Genomic DNA, 13,721 nt, shown 5'->3' with positions numbered 1-13,721 from the left:
AAAAATGCTAAGCAATTGTAAACATGGCCTTTGGTCTTCAAGGGAGACACTCATTTTTACAATAAGGCGGTTCTAGTTCACAATGATTATTTTTTGTGGGATAAAATAATATCTTAGTTGCTGGATTCGTCCTAGAGGATCTAGATTCATACTTGGATCTAGGCAAGATCTAGGCAGGATCCTGGATTCTGCTCGTGGATCCTGACAAAATCCACAGGCAGAGTCAAGGATCCTCCCCGGATCCAAGCCACAGCCTAAGGATCCACATGCAGAATCAAGGATCCAAGCGACAAGCCGAGGATCCTCAAGGGTCATAATTTCATTTTGTAATTTAGTAATTCAATGTGAATGTGTTGATTTTCTTTATAATCGTGAAAATAAATCAATTATCTAGAATATTAGATTCTTAGATCCATACTAGAATCATAGATTCATACTATGAAATGATTCATACTAAAATCTTCCACAAGTAATAATTGGGGGAAAATATATCCTGAATCCACAGACCCAATTCATGTGCCCAAATCAGACTCATTTAACAAATCGGCAACTAAGATATCTATGCATCCGCAGCCCCCAGAAAAATTTCGCGCACCTGCTTCCTGCATTTGAAACAGTATCTTAAGGTCTAATACATATAAACAATTGTCATTAACAACTAAGGGCTTAAAAATTGTTTCCAAACATAACAATAGCAGAAATACCTAGTAAATAGCCCCAATTCCAACAACTATTATAGAAATCATATTATTTTATCTCAAGAAAATAATCACTGTATATATGCAAAGAAGTGAAAGAAACTTAGGCGTATACAAATTTAAAACATTTCTAACATTTCTTCCTTGGTTCAGCTAGACTCTTGCTATTGCTGTTCAACCTCTTTCATTTTCTTCTAGTCCTTTGGGCAAGGGTTGACAGTTCATGTCTTGTTTTGATTACATAAAAATAGGTTTTAAACTAAGTTACCGATTCGGATGTGGATACCGAAGCGGATTCCGGAAGCGGATACGAGATGCGGGATTTTTTTATTTTTTTTGGATGCGGATGCGGGAGGAAACATGTACATATATATATAATATGCAAAGAAATATATTATAACAAATGATATTATTATCGAGACCTATTTGCTAGACAGTCTTCTCAATACACAAGTGGTAATCTGGAACAACACCAAATTTGCCAGATTCTCCAATATCGATGGTCTCCTAGTATAGATTTCAAATCGGATATATGTGGTGTTTGTTGTCACCTCTACAATTAGCGTCTTCAGATTGAACCATATGCACCATACATACCAACATCAAAAATCTTCGTTTGACATCTTTTATTTTGTTCTGAGTTATAAAGATCCTCCATTGCAGATGATAAGGAAATCATTTGTCATATTTAAGTTGAGATTGCCGCTTTAATCCTCTGTCATAATTTAAAATCTTGTCATGTGAGAAACATAAGCACCAACAACCTTGACGACACCACAATCAATTAATAAAATTTCCTTCCTAATTCCACTTATCCAAGTAGCCTCCTCAAACAGGTGAATAACTATAATAATTTTTTTTTTTATTATTGACCTGTATGCTTGCTTTGTTATTGGGACTTGTTTGCTAGACAGTCATAGAAAATGTTTTTAATAGTTCTTTTTTTTACTTTAACGCCTGGGCAGGCCCGTGGATGCTCCCGGATGCGTCTGGAAGCCCTGTGGATGCTGGATGCGTATGGAAGCCAGATGTCCGTAGGGTCGGAAGCCAACCGTAGGCTCTTGGATGCGTCTGGAAGCCAGATGTCCGCAGGGCCGGAAGCCAGCGGCAGGCTCGTGGATGCCTCTGGAAGCCAGAGACGCATCCAGACATCTGGCTTCCATATGCATCCAGGACCTTGCGGCTGGCTTCCGAAAGCCAGCATCCGCAGGGCTTTCGGTTTGGCTTCCAGACGCATCCAGGAGCCTGCGGCTGGCTTCTGGCCAGCATCCGCAGGGCTTCCGGATGCATCCCGCATCCGTTCGCCTCTGATGCGGAAGCCTCTGCCTCCCAGGACGAATCGGTATCCTAGGTTTTAAAGGACTCGAAACTTTGTACAAAGTATCATAAAAACAAGAGCAAAGTAGTTCAGATGAAACAAAGCCTCAGTACCTAAAACATAGTAGGCTAAACCAACTAAAAACAAGAGGCTAGGAAGCAACTATGCGTAAAAAGACAGCAAAAGTAATGCAAAAAGACAGCACCGAGACAGCTACAAAGTCTTCAGAAGATCCGCTGCTTGGTCTGCCAGGATGTTTATGTTTTCTGCAGAGGCTTTAATATCATCCAACTCTTTTGCTTCCACATCTCACTCTTCTTGGAATTAGCCCTTGTACGCTTGCTAGGACCCTGGTCATCTTTCATATCCTTAGAGCCTTGACCTTTACATTGTTCAAGCTTGTTCAACAGGGTGTTAAAGTTGTCAACCACTGTCTTCAAGATAGTGCAATTCTGATCGACCAATTTCTTAACCGTATTCTCCAAATTGCCCACTTTGTTGTTCAGACCATCCAATCTTTTGTGAAAGTCTTTGTTCAGCTGATCCAGATTTTTGTTCTTGGCTTCAAGTGGTGGAACATGTTTCATCAAATTCTTTACATCTTCAGCATTGCCAATGACCTCAGAGAGTCTGTCAATATGCTGACCCAGAGTTCTCTCTCCCCCAGCCATCCTGCTGAGCTGATCAAATTCTCTCGAGAGTTCATGTCTTGTTACTACATGTTTAGTATGAGTTTATATTGTTCTGTGTTGGTTTCCTTGTCATCTTCATACGTGGGTCAAGGAGCTACTTGATTTATTTGTCTATGTATTGGTTCGATTACCTGTTGCTGGGTAAGCAATATGTGGCAATGTTTATGCTGAGGTGTTATCATTCTTCATCTGGTCAACTCTTCCTTTTCCAAGAATCATTGAAGGTTTGACGGTGCTAAAATTTAAGGCAGCGTTTAATATGTATTATGTGTAAGAACCCCAAATAGGCTCTACGCTGATCACTGTTTGTTTCCCTGGGTGTAATGATTGTTTTTGGTTTGTTTTTTAATGTTTTAAGCTGTTTTTGGGTTTTTGAGTTGATGAAAAGAAAATACAAATATTGAAAACTAATCTTACCTAAAATTATAACTCAAATCTGGTTATAATGCTAATCAAATTCATTTATTCGGATGGCTCCTAATGTATGTACAATACTTATTGCTGGAAGAATACATTAAAAACATCATCATTAATAGTTGAAAAAAACCTGATTTTTGTCTCCAATATGCAACCACGCTGCTGGTTGCTTCCTCCTTGGGCAGTGCCTATCAAAAACCGCAATATTAAATCTCTGATTTTTAATTCACTGTAGCGCTTTACTGTTCACAGCAATGTAGCTGCTGTTATAACCCCTTCCAACCTGTAAACAGATTCATCCACTTTTTCCCTACTGAAACACAATATTGACTCCAGAATGAAGTAAACTCACAGGCAAAATTCAAGTGATATTTCACACCCTCAAATTGCATCAACTCTGAAGATACTACGTTCTCCACAGTCTGAATTCTTCTCAAACTTGTAGAAACCCTTGTTGCCACAACTTCAAGAAATTTCACAAGGCAAAGTTTTTTAAGCAATTCTCATAACCTGCTCTTGAAGGAAGACAAGGTTTGTTTATAAGGACTCCTCAACTCTAGAATGAGTCTCCACGCTCAATGTGGGATAAAAGATATAATAATAACATAAAAAATGTTATTACATTAAAACTTAGAAAACCCCTTTTAATTTTTCCATAAGCTTGGACCCACAATTAATTGAAACGATGGCCCCTTTTATGATATCATGACCCTCACTTAAGTTATATATTATAACTTAACAATATAGGCTCAAAACCAATAATGTTTATTTTAACTAAATAAACATTAATATCTCCATTATTACTCAACATTTTTGAATGTCGTTTGGACTGGGTTCTAACATGATAGAATTGCATATGACCATACCCCTTTTCTAAAAATAGCAGGGGTCTATCTTTATAACTCCAAAACTGTTAAAAATAGCCTGACCAAGCCAAACTCAAAGGAAAACTCATCATAAACAAACTCTGGCAACCCAGAAGAGTACTCTGCTCTGGTCCTTGGAGGATCTCCACACCAAGGTGACCGTCTATCCAATCTTATTAGCCTATGAGGGTCTTTGATAGGCTAATCACCAGCTAAAGTGATGTCTCTAGCTAGAAGGGGACATCACATTATGCACAAGGTTTTGTAACTGCCGGTAGTTCAATATACCTAATGGCAATTTAATTTGGTTATGCCATATTCTATGTATGCCGTGTGGACTAAGATTGATACAGATTATTGTGCATGCTATGTTGGAAATTACCGTGTGCAGTTGGAGGTGCCCGCATGCATGTGGATAGGCTTCCACCAGCCTCTGGCTGGCTGGGAGTGGCTTCCGCCCAGCTTCTGCCCCGCCTCTACTCCAGAATCTACATCCATCTGCTCCCATTTCTGCCTCTGCAGCCAGGAAGTCCGCATTGGCTTATGAGTATTAGACTTAAAATAATTTATCTTATTTTGACATTTGGATTTGGATGGAATTTCTCTTCTTTCTGAAATGCAAGGCTTTTTCCCTGTTTCAAGTATGTAATGGTGATTTTAATAATAATGTAATTTCTGATTGAAGTGGACTCTGAAATGCAAGGCTTTTTCCCTGTTTCAAGTATGTAATGGTGATTTTAATAATAATGTAATTTCTGATTGAAGTGGACTCTTGTGGCATCAACAGGTTCCGGTAATTGAGCAGAATAATGAACTCTCAAGAAAATTCTTTGCTACCTTGAAAATATTAAGAGAGAAAGACCCTGCATTTTATCAGCATTGCTATGTTTTGAGACAAGGTGAGCAACCGAGAGAAAGCTTACTTCTATTATTCAACCTAGTAGAAGATCAGATTGCAGGAACAAGTGGATATGTAGAATGGTTTCTTCAGATACATCGCCAGGTGCAGCAAAAGGGAAAATGATACGAAAATCGCCATTGAGGTGGCTATTTCTCTCATGCCTTCAAATTTTCTGTACAAGTTTTCCTGTAAGGAGATTGGAAATCTGGGTAACATAGTCATCTGGTAATTTACCCAATTGTTTTAGTTTATTAGTCATGATTTGGAGGGGATTCATCAAGAAGCAATTTTTCCAGCATTCGATTGTTTTCTGTTCAGAGTTCTGTTTTTTTTATTACTCTTTTAAGTTCACTGTCTATTCTTGTTTGTAACTTAAGTCTTTGTTTATTTACTTGGAATTCATATTAATGAATTCTGTGCAAAGGAGTAGAAAGTGTACCTGGAAAAAGGACTATCATACTTCTCGGAAAATTTTGATTGTTAATGCTTTATGATTATATATTTGTATCCTTTGTTCAATTTACTTTTTGAAGTCTTCCAAAATAGCTTAAGTGTTGTAAGTGCCTTTGTTCCGATCATTCAGCCATTATAGCGGTCGGGTAGGATGTCTTGTATACATTAACATTTTGTGTGGCGTCTTGGTAATCAGTTAGTTCTTTTAAGATTGATAACTTGTTTCACTGTTCACAGGAAATCTCTCTCTTTTGCAAATTAGTCTTTTGTATTGTTGTAATTGTGATTTATGTAAGAATAGGTTGGATTCACCATGTTAATTTTACCTTCATTGATAATTAATGTAACAGGCTGAAAATTCCTTGTCTTCAAATCTACCTAGAGACACAAAATGAACAGATTACTCTTATCTTGGAATCTATTATTAAGTATCCTTTTGCGTTGCCATACACCGTTGATGCAATGCCCACGAATGAACTGACCATCATGGGACTCCATCTGAAATTGGTTGCCACAAGTGTTTTTATTTTCAATGGTTATCCTGTGGTAACTAGTATATCATAATTATTGTGTGTAATATATTCTTATAATAAAGATAGAGTACAGAGCAGCATCACATTATGAGGAGCATCTGCCCGAATCAAGATCAGTACTGATCACAGAATGTCAGAAAATCGAAAAATAAGGAACAAGTTCGATCAGCAACTATCAAAGAGACTTAACTGTGGGTCATATTTGGTCCCATGATCCTTAATTGTTGTTCTGGTCACATTCCAATGTGCCTAACGGGGGCACAGTTTATGGATTAACTGTTATTTATCTCATTGCCATAACCAATCCAATCTTGGTTAACATAATTATCAGGATTAGTTTCAGAGGCTGAACTACACAACTCCCACCATTGCAACACCAACTAATCCTACCTATCCATTTCCTCTTAACTCATTCCATTGTAACATGAACTAATCCCACCTTTCCCTTTTATCATCAATTTGTGAAGGTTACTTGGGTTAAACATCCCATTGTGTTAACAAAAGTCTCTCCGTATGCAATCGTCTTCTGATCCAAGGGATACAAGGCACCATGTAAAGATCATAGCTTATTTTCTTTGACATGTTAGCCTATGCCTCTTGATAGCGTAGATGAATCTATAAAGAAACTAGTTAGTTGTGATGGTGGGGTTGTTAAGCATGCACAAGGAGATAGTAGGCTTTCCATGTAGTTGCCACCGTCTAGTAAGTATGTCTGGGAGGTTGAATGCCAATCCTCTATGCTGACAATAAAAAATCAGTAAGATCATCAAAGTTTAACTGCAGTTCTCTCAACCTCTACCACTCATGAATATACATTTTGTAAGGCTCATATGGACCTCTAATTTTCCTTTGTCATTAGCAGATCAACTTTTACCTCTTAGCATTTAGTGTATATTCTAGCATATGTATTGGAAAGTTCCATCTTCGGTGACCAATCCTGAAAAATGAGAATAAGATGTTCATGTCATTAAAGAATAATTCTGAAGAATTAATTTGCTTTACTCCTCTAATCTCCCCAATAATGCTATCAAAGGTCTCATGAACCTCTCCATTGTGTTCACATAACAAGGGCTCACCGCAGGGAAAGAAATGTAACAATATATTTGACTCTCATAGAAATAACTAGCAGCCATCAAACTCTTATCTTCCTCTCAATATAAGTCTTCAACATTTTCCTTGTATACCATTCCCTATGCTTGATCATCATCTACAGAGCTTATTGAAAATCAATCTTTCTCTCCAACAGGATGCAGCAAGCAACAAAAAGTATATTTGCCGGTTTGAGAAATTCCTTCGTCACAAAAGACTTGAATATGGTCAATGATGTGTGGTTGTATCAAATAAAATGTCTGTTGTGGTTGATGCAATTAAACAACTAGGCAACCCTAGTATTATAGCAGTGAAAACCTTTTGGGGAAAACATTGGAAAAGTCGGGGATTTAATTGGGAAAAACTTGATTAAAAAATTGTAGAAAAGATGTTGAAAAAGAGACAATACTAGCTACTGTTTTTTTTAAATTTAAGACATTTCCAAAGCACAGAGATGTAGAGAAAATAAACTAGAGTGTTTAGCCCATGACTAGTATAAAATAGAGACTGCAGCCCATTAAGTGTTCACGTGAAAAGTTTGTCTAAATTAGGAGACTGCGGTGTAGCATGTAAGCTTTGCCAGTAAATGAGTCTTTGGCAAGTTCTGTGTTCAGTTTATCAAGTTTTTTCTATGTCAACAATAAATTTTTTTCGTTGAATGATATGTTAGTCATTTTGTATGACGTGAGTGGATGGTAAGTTTCTACTAACATTTCTGTATTCAAAATTATTATTGATATCGAAATATTGTTTAATTACAAAGATTAGACTATCGTTAAAATTCTGCAACCTTCAAAGCCAAGTCACATTCAAAAGTTTTGCTATAAAATAAAACATTCAAAATTTTCCAAGTACTAACATGTATAAAGGTGAAGTATATAGACACACACCTTTTAAGATGCATAATATCAAAATAAACACACAAAAGCATAAGTGGCAAAAAAATTTGATGTCATTAAGATTGGACATCTTGATGCAATACCGACTTACATATAAACAAAGTCTGATAATGAATTACGGATTTCTTGGCTTTTCAGGGTACTAATAAGATTTCATAGTTCTTGGGGCTCCCACCTTCTGAAGTCCTTCAAATGTTCATCTTGCAGCAGACGATTATACTAGTATGATGTCATATAAAATGAATGTTGCACTTCAAAATTCATAATTCAACTGTTGAAGCTGCCACTTATAAACCTACTCTATAACACAATGCACATTATATCCCATTCTGAAATATAGTAGCTTTGGGTAGGCAAAAGACATTGCTCAACAATTGATCATATATCCATTTTCATTTTAGAAAGCAGCTCGTATAGATTATCTTATGCTACAACTTGAGAGTAGAATAAAATGTTTGAAGACAAAGATGACCTTCACAAAACATTACCTCTTCTCTAAGAAATGGAAAAAATAAAATATATTATTGGCACATTTGATCAAGGAAATCAATGATATTACAAAGAGCCTAAAATTAGCATTGCATTCATATTTCTTTCTATAAAACTGGTTTACAAAACTACCATGATAGAGAAGAATAGACTACCAAATGTTTCTTGTACAAAATAACTAACCAATCTTCACTAGAGCAATTTATTTGTTTACAAAATAAAGTCAAGAAATAGATACAACAATGGCTTGCATTTATTTGGAAAATGAAATGTACATATATAAGCAATTACAGAGATGATGTTTCCTAAGAAACAATTGATAATCGAAGACTAGTTTAGGATGGTCAATATGTCAACTACTTCAAGTTGCCCTCATAATCATACAAATTTGTTAGGCTTTAGAGACTTGGTGTGTGTTCACAATCTGATCGACAACTAGAACAAGGCACAAATGTATTGATCCATCATCTAGAAGGTTGTAGATGCAAGGACTAAGGCTCAATAAGATGTGGTTTTTGACAAAGTTTGGATGTCTCCTGATTGTCACAAAAGAGAGGCAAATGACATGCTTGAAGCATATGTATATTGTAATGCATCCTTTGAAGCCAATTTTTCTCACAAAGTACTTTAGTGATTCAAATATTCTACTTGAGTTGAAAAGAGCTACCACATGGGTAAGTGCACCAAGTTGTTGCTAAAAAATTGTCCACATGAAGAAAAGCTCAACATTTTTCACACGAGAGTTATTTGCAACTCAAAACTTTTAGGCATGGCAAAATTGAGCCTAAAACTACCAATTAATCAGGTATTCAAATTCTTCGTAACAAGTGAGGGTTATGAAGAACTATATTTTTTTAAAAAACCTGCGATGAAAGCTCATTTCCACATAACTTGATAAGGGGGAGAGGGAAAGAGAGAGAAGGTGGGGGGAGGGAGATAATAGGATGGGAGGGGGTGAGAGACATGAGGTCGTGAGAGCGAGAAGAGGGAGGTGAAGAGATACGAGATAAAGCAAGGAGGATAAGTAGGGCTGCTAATAGACAAAAATAGTGATAAGGGAAGGAAATTGAGAGAGAATAAACAAGTCTTACTCAATGGAAAATTACAAAAAAATACACAACTTCTAGATCTCTCTCTTACTTATCATTCCACCAAAGGGTTTCACAAAATACTAGATCTAACTATATCTTTTGTGCAACACACAAAATGAACTATGTTATATTTTGCTGAAAAACTAGGAATAGTTTTTGGTGCATAGTAGGTTTGACCTTCTTAATCTTATTTTTTAGTAGTATAGGTAATAGATTTTGAGTACTACAATTTTTATTCTTTGTACAACACCTAATTATGAATGCATGACCCTCAAATTTATCATCAAAATTCAAGCTTTTTTGATTTAAAAAAGTGGTCACTTATAACCCCCTTTTCCACACCATCTTGGTGTACTTACCCACATGATGATTATTGCTAGTCAATGTGATTATACTTGTTCCCAAATTGAAGGTGCATCTAGATGACCACTTTTGGTCATCAACAAAAGAAACTTAATATGAGAATGGGAAACCAATTAGTTCTTTGCCTTTTCCATATAGAATGCCAAAAGGAAGCGACCCTCATCAACAAAAGAAACTTAATATGAGCATGGGAAACCAATAAAGTTCTTTGCCTTTTCCATATAGAATGCCAAAAGGAAGCGACCCTTGCATGTTGCAACACATGCTTTATTGCAATCCAATGATTAGCTCTAAGAGTTGTCATGAATTGAGAAATGTAATTCATGACAAAATACAAGTCAGGTCTAGTGGCATTGAGATAGACGAGTCTCCCCATAGTTGTTTGAACACAGTTTCATCCACCAGAGGTGAATATGATTTGGTCTAGACAATTCAAACCCTTTCTTCATAAGTGTACATGTAGGTCCGTAATCTTGCATCCAAATCTTTTCTAGTAGACCCCTGAAATACTGGGAGTAAGATATAAAAAAATCATCATTTATCTCCCAAACCTCAACAACTAAAGAATGACACAGAGGTCCCAAATTTGTCATGTCAAAGGTCTAACATGAACTCTACTTGATTTCCTCAATCAAGATTTCCATTTACTAGTAATAATCAAATCATTGACATAGATGACAAGTTGAAGTATATCACCACCAATAGCTTTGACATCAGCATTGGAATCATAAGAACTCCTTTGAAAGCCTTGATTATGAAGGTACTTTTCAATCTTTATGTATCAAGTTCAAGGAGCTTGATTTAGACCATAAAGTGCTTTCATCAATTTGCATACATTATATAGACTAATTCTTGCAAGTCACAATTGAGGAACACTCTTAACATCCATTTGAATGATTTTGCATCCAAACTAGACAAAAATGGTGGGGACAAGATGAATTGTACTGATTTTGGTTGGGGAAGCAAACATTTCCTCATAGTCAACACCCTCTTATGAGAACCCTGTAGAAACTACCTACACCTATTATTTATCAAGAATGCCATAAGCCTTGTACTTAACTTGGTACACCCATTTGCAACCAACATGCTTTTGCTTGATGAAAGATAAAAAGGGACTCTTGTTGTTCCCTATAAGACTACACTATTAAGCTTCCATAGGTTGTTCCCTCTCAGGTATACCTTTAATTTCAAATAAGATTGAGCTCATACACTATGAATGTTGGCAATGAGAGAAATTTGATGTATTATGTTTGCTATTGTTTTTAGATGATCTACCCTTGTTGAGTTTGTCATTACGAAGATCACCTATGAACCTGTCCCACCATTTGGTTGGAGAGTAGAAGTACCAACACTTGATTCAAGAGGAACACCTAGGCTTGGATTGGTTCAAACAAGTTCATTAGGATGTATATCAATAGGTTCAAGAAACTTCACAACTTCAGAGTCAATGATCCTAGTCGCTCTCAATAGGTGGACCTCATTGAAGATTAACACCCAAATCCTTATCCTCCAGAGGTAGATCCTCGAGACTCAAAATAAAGAAAAGAGTTGAAAATGCATTCGTTCTTTATCAAAGACGACATCTTGACTTGATATGAGATGACCAATCTTTACATCAATTGATTGATTTGTTTTGTTGTTTTACTTGTATCATGTGAAGATGAGTTTCAAGCTCTTTGAGTTTAGTTTGAGTGTTTAGCCTTTGGAATATAGACATAAGTGAAAGATCCAAAAAACTTCAAGTGATTGATTTAGGCTTCCTACTAGACCGGGCTTCGTTTGGAGTCTTCCTCTTAATGACTTGTATAGGTGACCCATTCGATAGCCATACAATACTATAGATTGCTTTTGCCCAAACTTTCTTTGGAACATTTTTATATTCCAACAAGACCAAGTCATCTTAGTGATTACGTGGGTTCTCTTCTTAACTACACCTTTCTATTGATGGTTATAATGTGTAGTAAGCTAACTCTTGATACTGTGATGTGCATAAAAGTTGAGTAATTAGAAGAACAAAATCCCTACCATTGTCTCTCCCAAGATTTATTATTTGTTGACACTTTTTCTACAATGCCTTAAACTTCTAAAATATACTAAAAACCTTTTATGTTTGTTTAAGAAAATGCATGAATTAGTTTTGACTAAACTCATCAACAAATAACAAAAAATATGTGGACCCAATAATTGAAGGAGTCTTAATTGGTCCACATACATCAACATGAAACAATTGTAATGCCTTGGAATCTTGCCAAGGATCACCATCCAAAAAAGGATTTTGATGTTGTTTTTCAACCTAATAAGCTATGCAAACTCCATGATTATGTTTCTGCTTCTACATTAAGGCAACAACAAGATCCTCTCAAACTAGCTGGGATAGATAAAGTATGTTTAGATGTGCATAAAACTAATTAAAAAGATTGTTCATAATATAAGAGGTTTTGGGCACACGACATGCTTTTGAGAATCACTATTGTCAACGAGTCTGCAAAGAGCACATTCCTCAATACCCACAACAATTGTACAAATCAACAATACTGTATTTGTGTAAACTAAATATCACATTCACTTGAGGAGGGTATCTCATAATTTGACTAATAGAGAGAAGGTTGAGTTCCATGCCTAGAATGTAGCATAATTGAGGAAAATTAAATTCCTCTCTCTAGATTCAATCTACATATTTCCCTTCTTGATAGCAATATATTCTTCTCTTCCTTAAAGAACATAATTTGTGAAAGGTATGTAGTTAGTAAACCAATCTCGAGAATGAGTAAAGTGTCGAGAAGCACCCAAGTTGATATACCAAGCAAACAATTTGATGTGATATGCAAAGCTTTTGGCCATAAAGGCATATAAGGAAGATTGTCTTCTCAGTGTCTTCAATGTGCTAGAACTTTTCCTGAGACGCTTCTTTTGTTGAGAAGAAAAACGGTGCCAATAGTCTTTTTGTAATACCTAAGCCTTTGCCATCACTATAAATTTTGTTGTTATACCATACTAGACCCTTTCTCTGAACATCTTAGTTCTTCTATTATATATAGCAATGATATGCTTTGATATGCAGAGTATTTGATTTTATCATGTTAGTGGATAGTGATGATTACTTTCTTATGATGAAAATACTGTAAACGCTCTTCATTAACATGATTATAGTTATCTTCATGATGATGAAATTCATATGTTAGAATATGATGATATTAATATTCATAGTTTATGATTGGTACTTACCCTATTCTAGCATGTTTATGGTGTGCGCATTTGTTGTATATTTCTATTTGACATGCTTGACATGGTTTGATGGGAGGGAGTCATAGTCACCTATGAGTTGAGATCTACATGATGTACCAATCGTGCCATTGTCTATTAAATATAGATATATATTAGTACGTGCTTGTCTTTTGTGTAGGTTTACAAGTACTAATCATCGACTTCCATAAATTGCCAAGTATCAAAATATCTCAATGTAAGAGATGAGATATAATGTTCAAGATCAAATCCCCAAAAGCCTATTATTGTCTTGAGAAGGACACACATATGATTGACTACCCATCCAAATTCATGAGTCTATCCTTGTTTTGGATTTCGTCTATTTTCTCGTGTTGCAATCATGTGATTTTTAGTGTGTTTCATTTGACAAAATGATTTAACTATGGTATTGGAATAACTATATAATATTCAAATTATTAAATATTAGCTTGATTAAAAAGGGATTTAATTGAAAGTTTAATTAAGAAAAATGAAGATTTAATGGGCTGTTAAATAAAAAACCTATTTTAAATGCATACATTAATATACGATATCACATTGCACACTGTGAATGTGCTAATTATGTTAAATGCAATTAAGAAAAAAATAAAGAATAAGACGAGAATCCCTAAGTATGTTGTTGATAGATATTATGACCATATATGCTTC

The 13,721-nt window shown here is 35.7% G+C and overlaps 1 protein-coding gene across 1 annotated transcript in view; it reads left to right on the top strand.

The window, feature by feature from the left end:
• ERMO2 (Sec23/Sec24 protein transport family protein) overlaps positions 1–5,415 on the top strand; it is a 74,854-nt gene extending 69,439 nt beyond the window's left edge. The window contains exon 13 of the mRNA XM_089825095.1: positions 4,779–5,415. Within this exon, the coding sequence (XP_089681221.1) occupies positions 4,779–5,015 (237 nt within the window). The 3' untranslated portion in view covers positions 5,016–5,415. The remainder of the gene's footprint in view (positions 1–4,778) is intronic.
• The last annotated feature ends 8,306 nt before the right edge of the window (positions 5,416–13,721 follow it).

The sequence above is a fragment of the Cupressus sempervirens genome, chromosome 4, assembly GCF_028749045.1.
Source record: "Cupressus sempervirens isolate cs-2001-9-10 chromosome 4, ASM2874904v1, whole genome shotgun sequence".
Lineage (NCBI taxonomy): Eukaryota > Viridiplantae > Streptophyta > Pinopsida > Cupressales > Cupressaceae > Cupressus > Cupressus sempervirens.
This window is presented reverse-complemented; position numbering and strand designations above follow the sequence as displayed.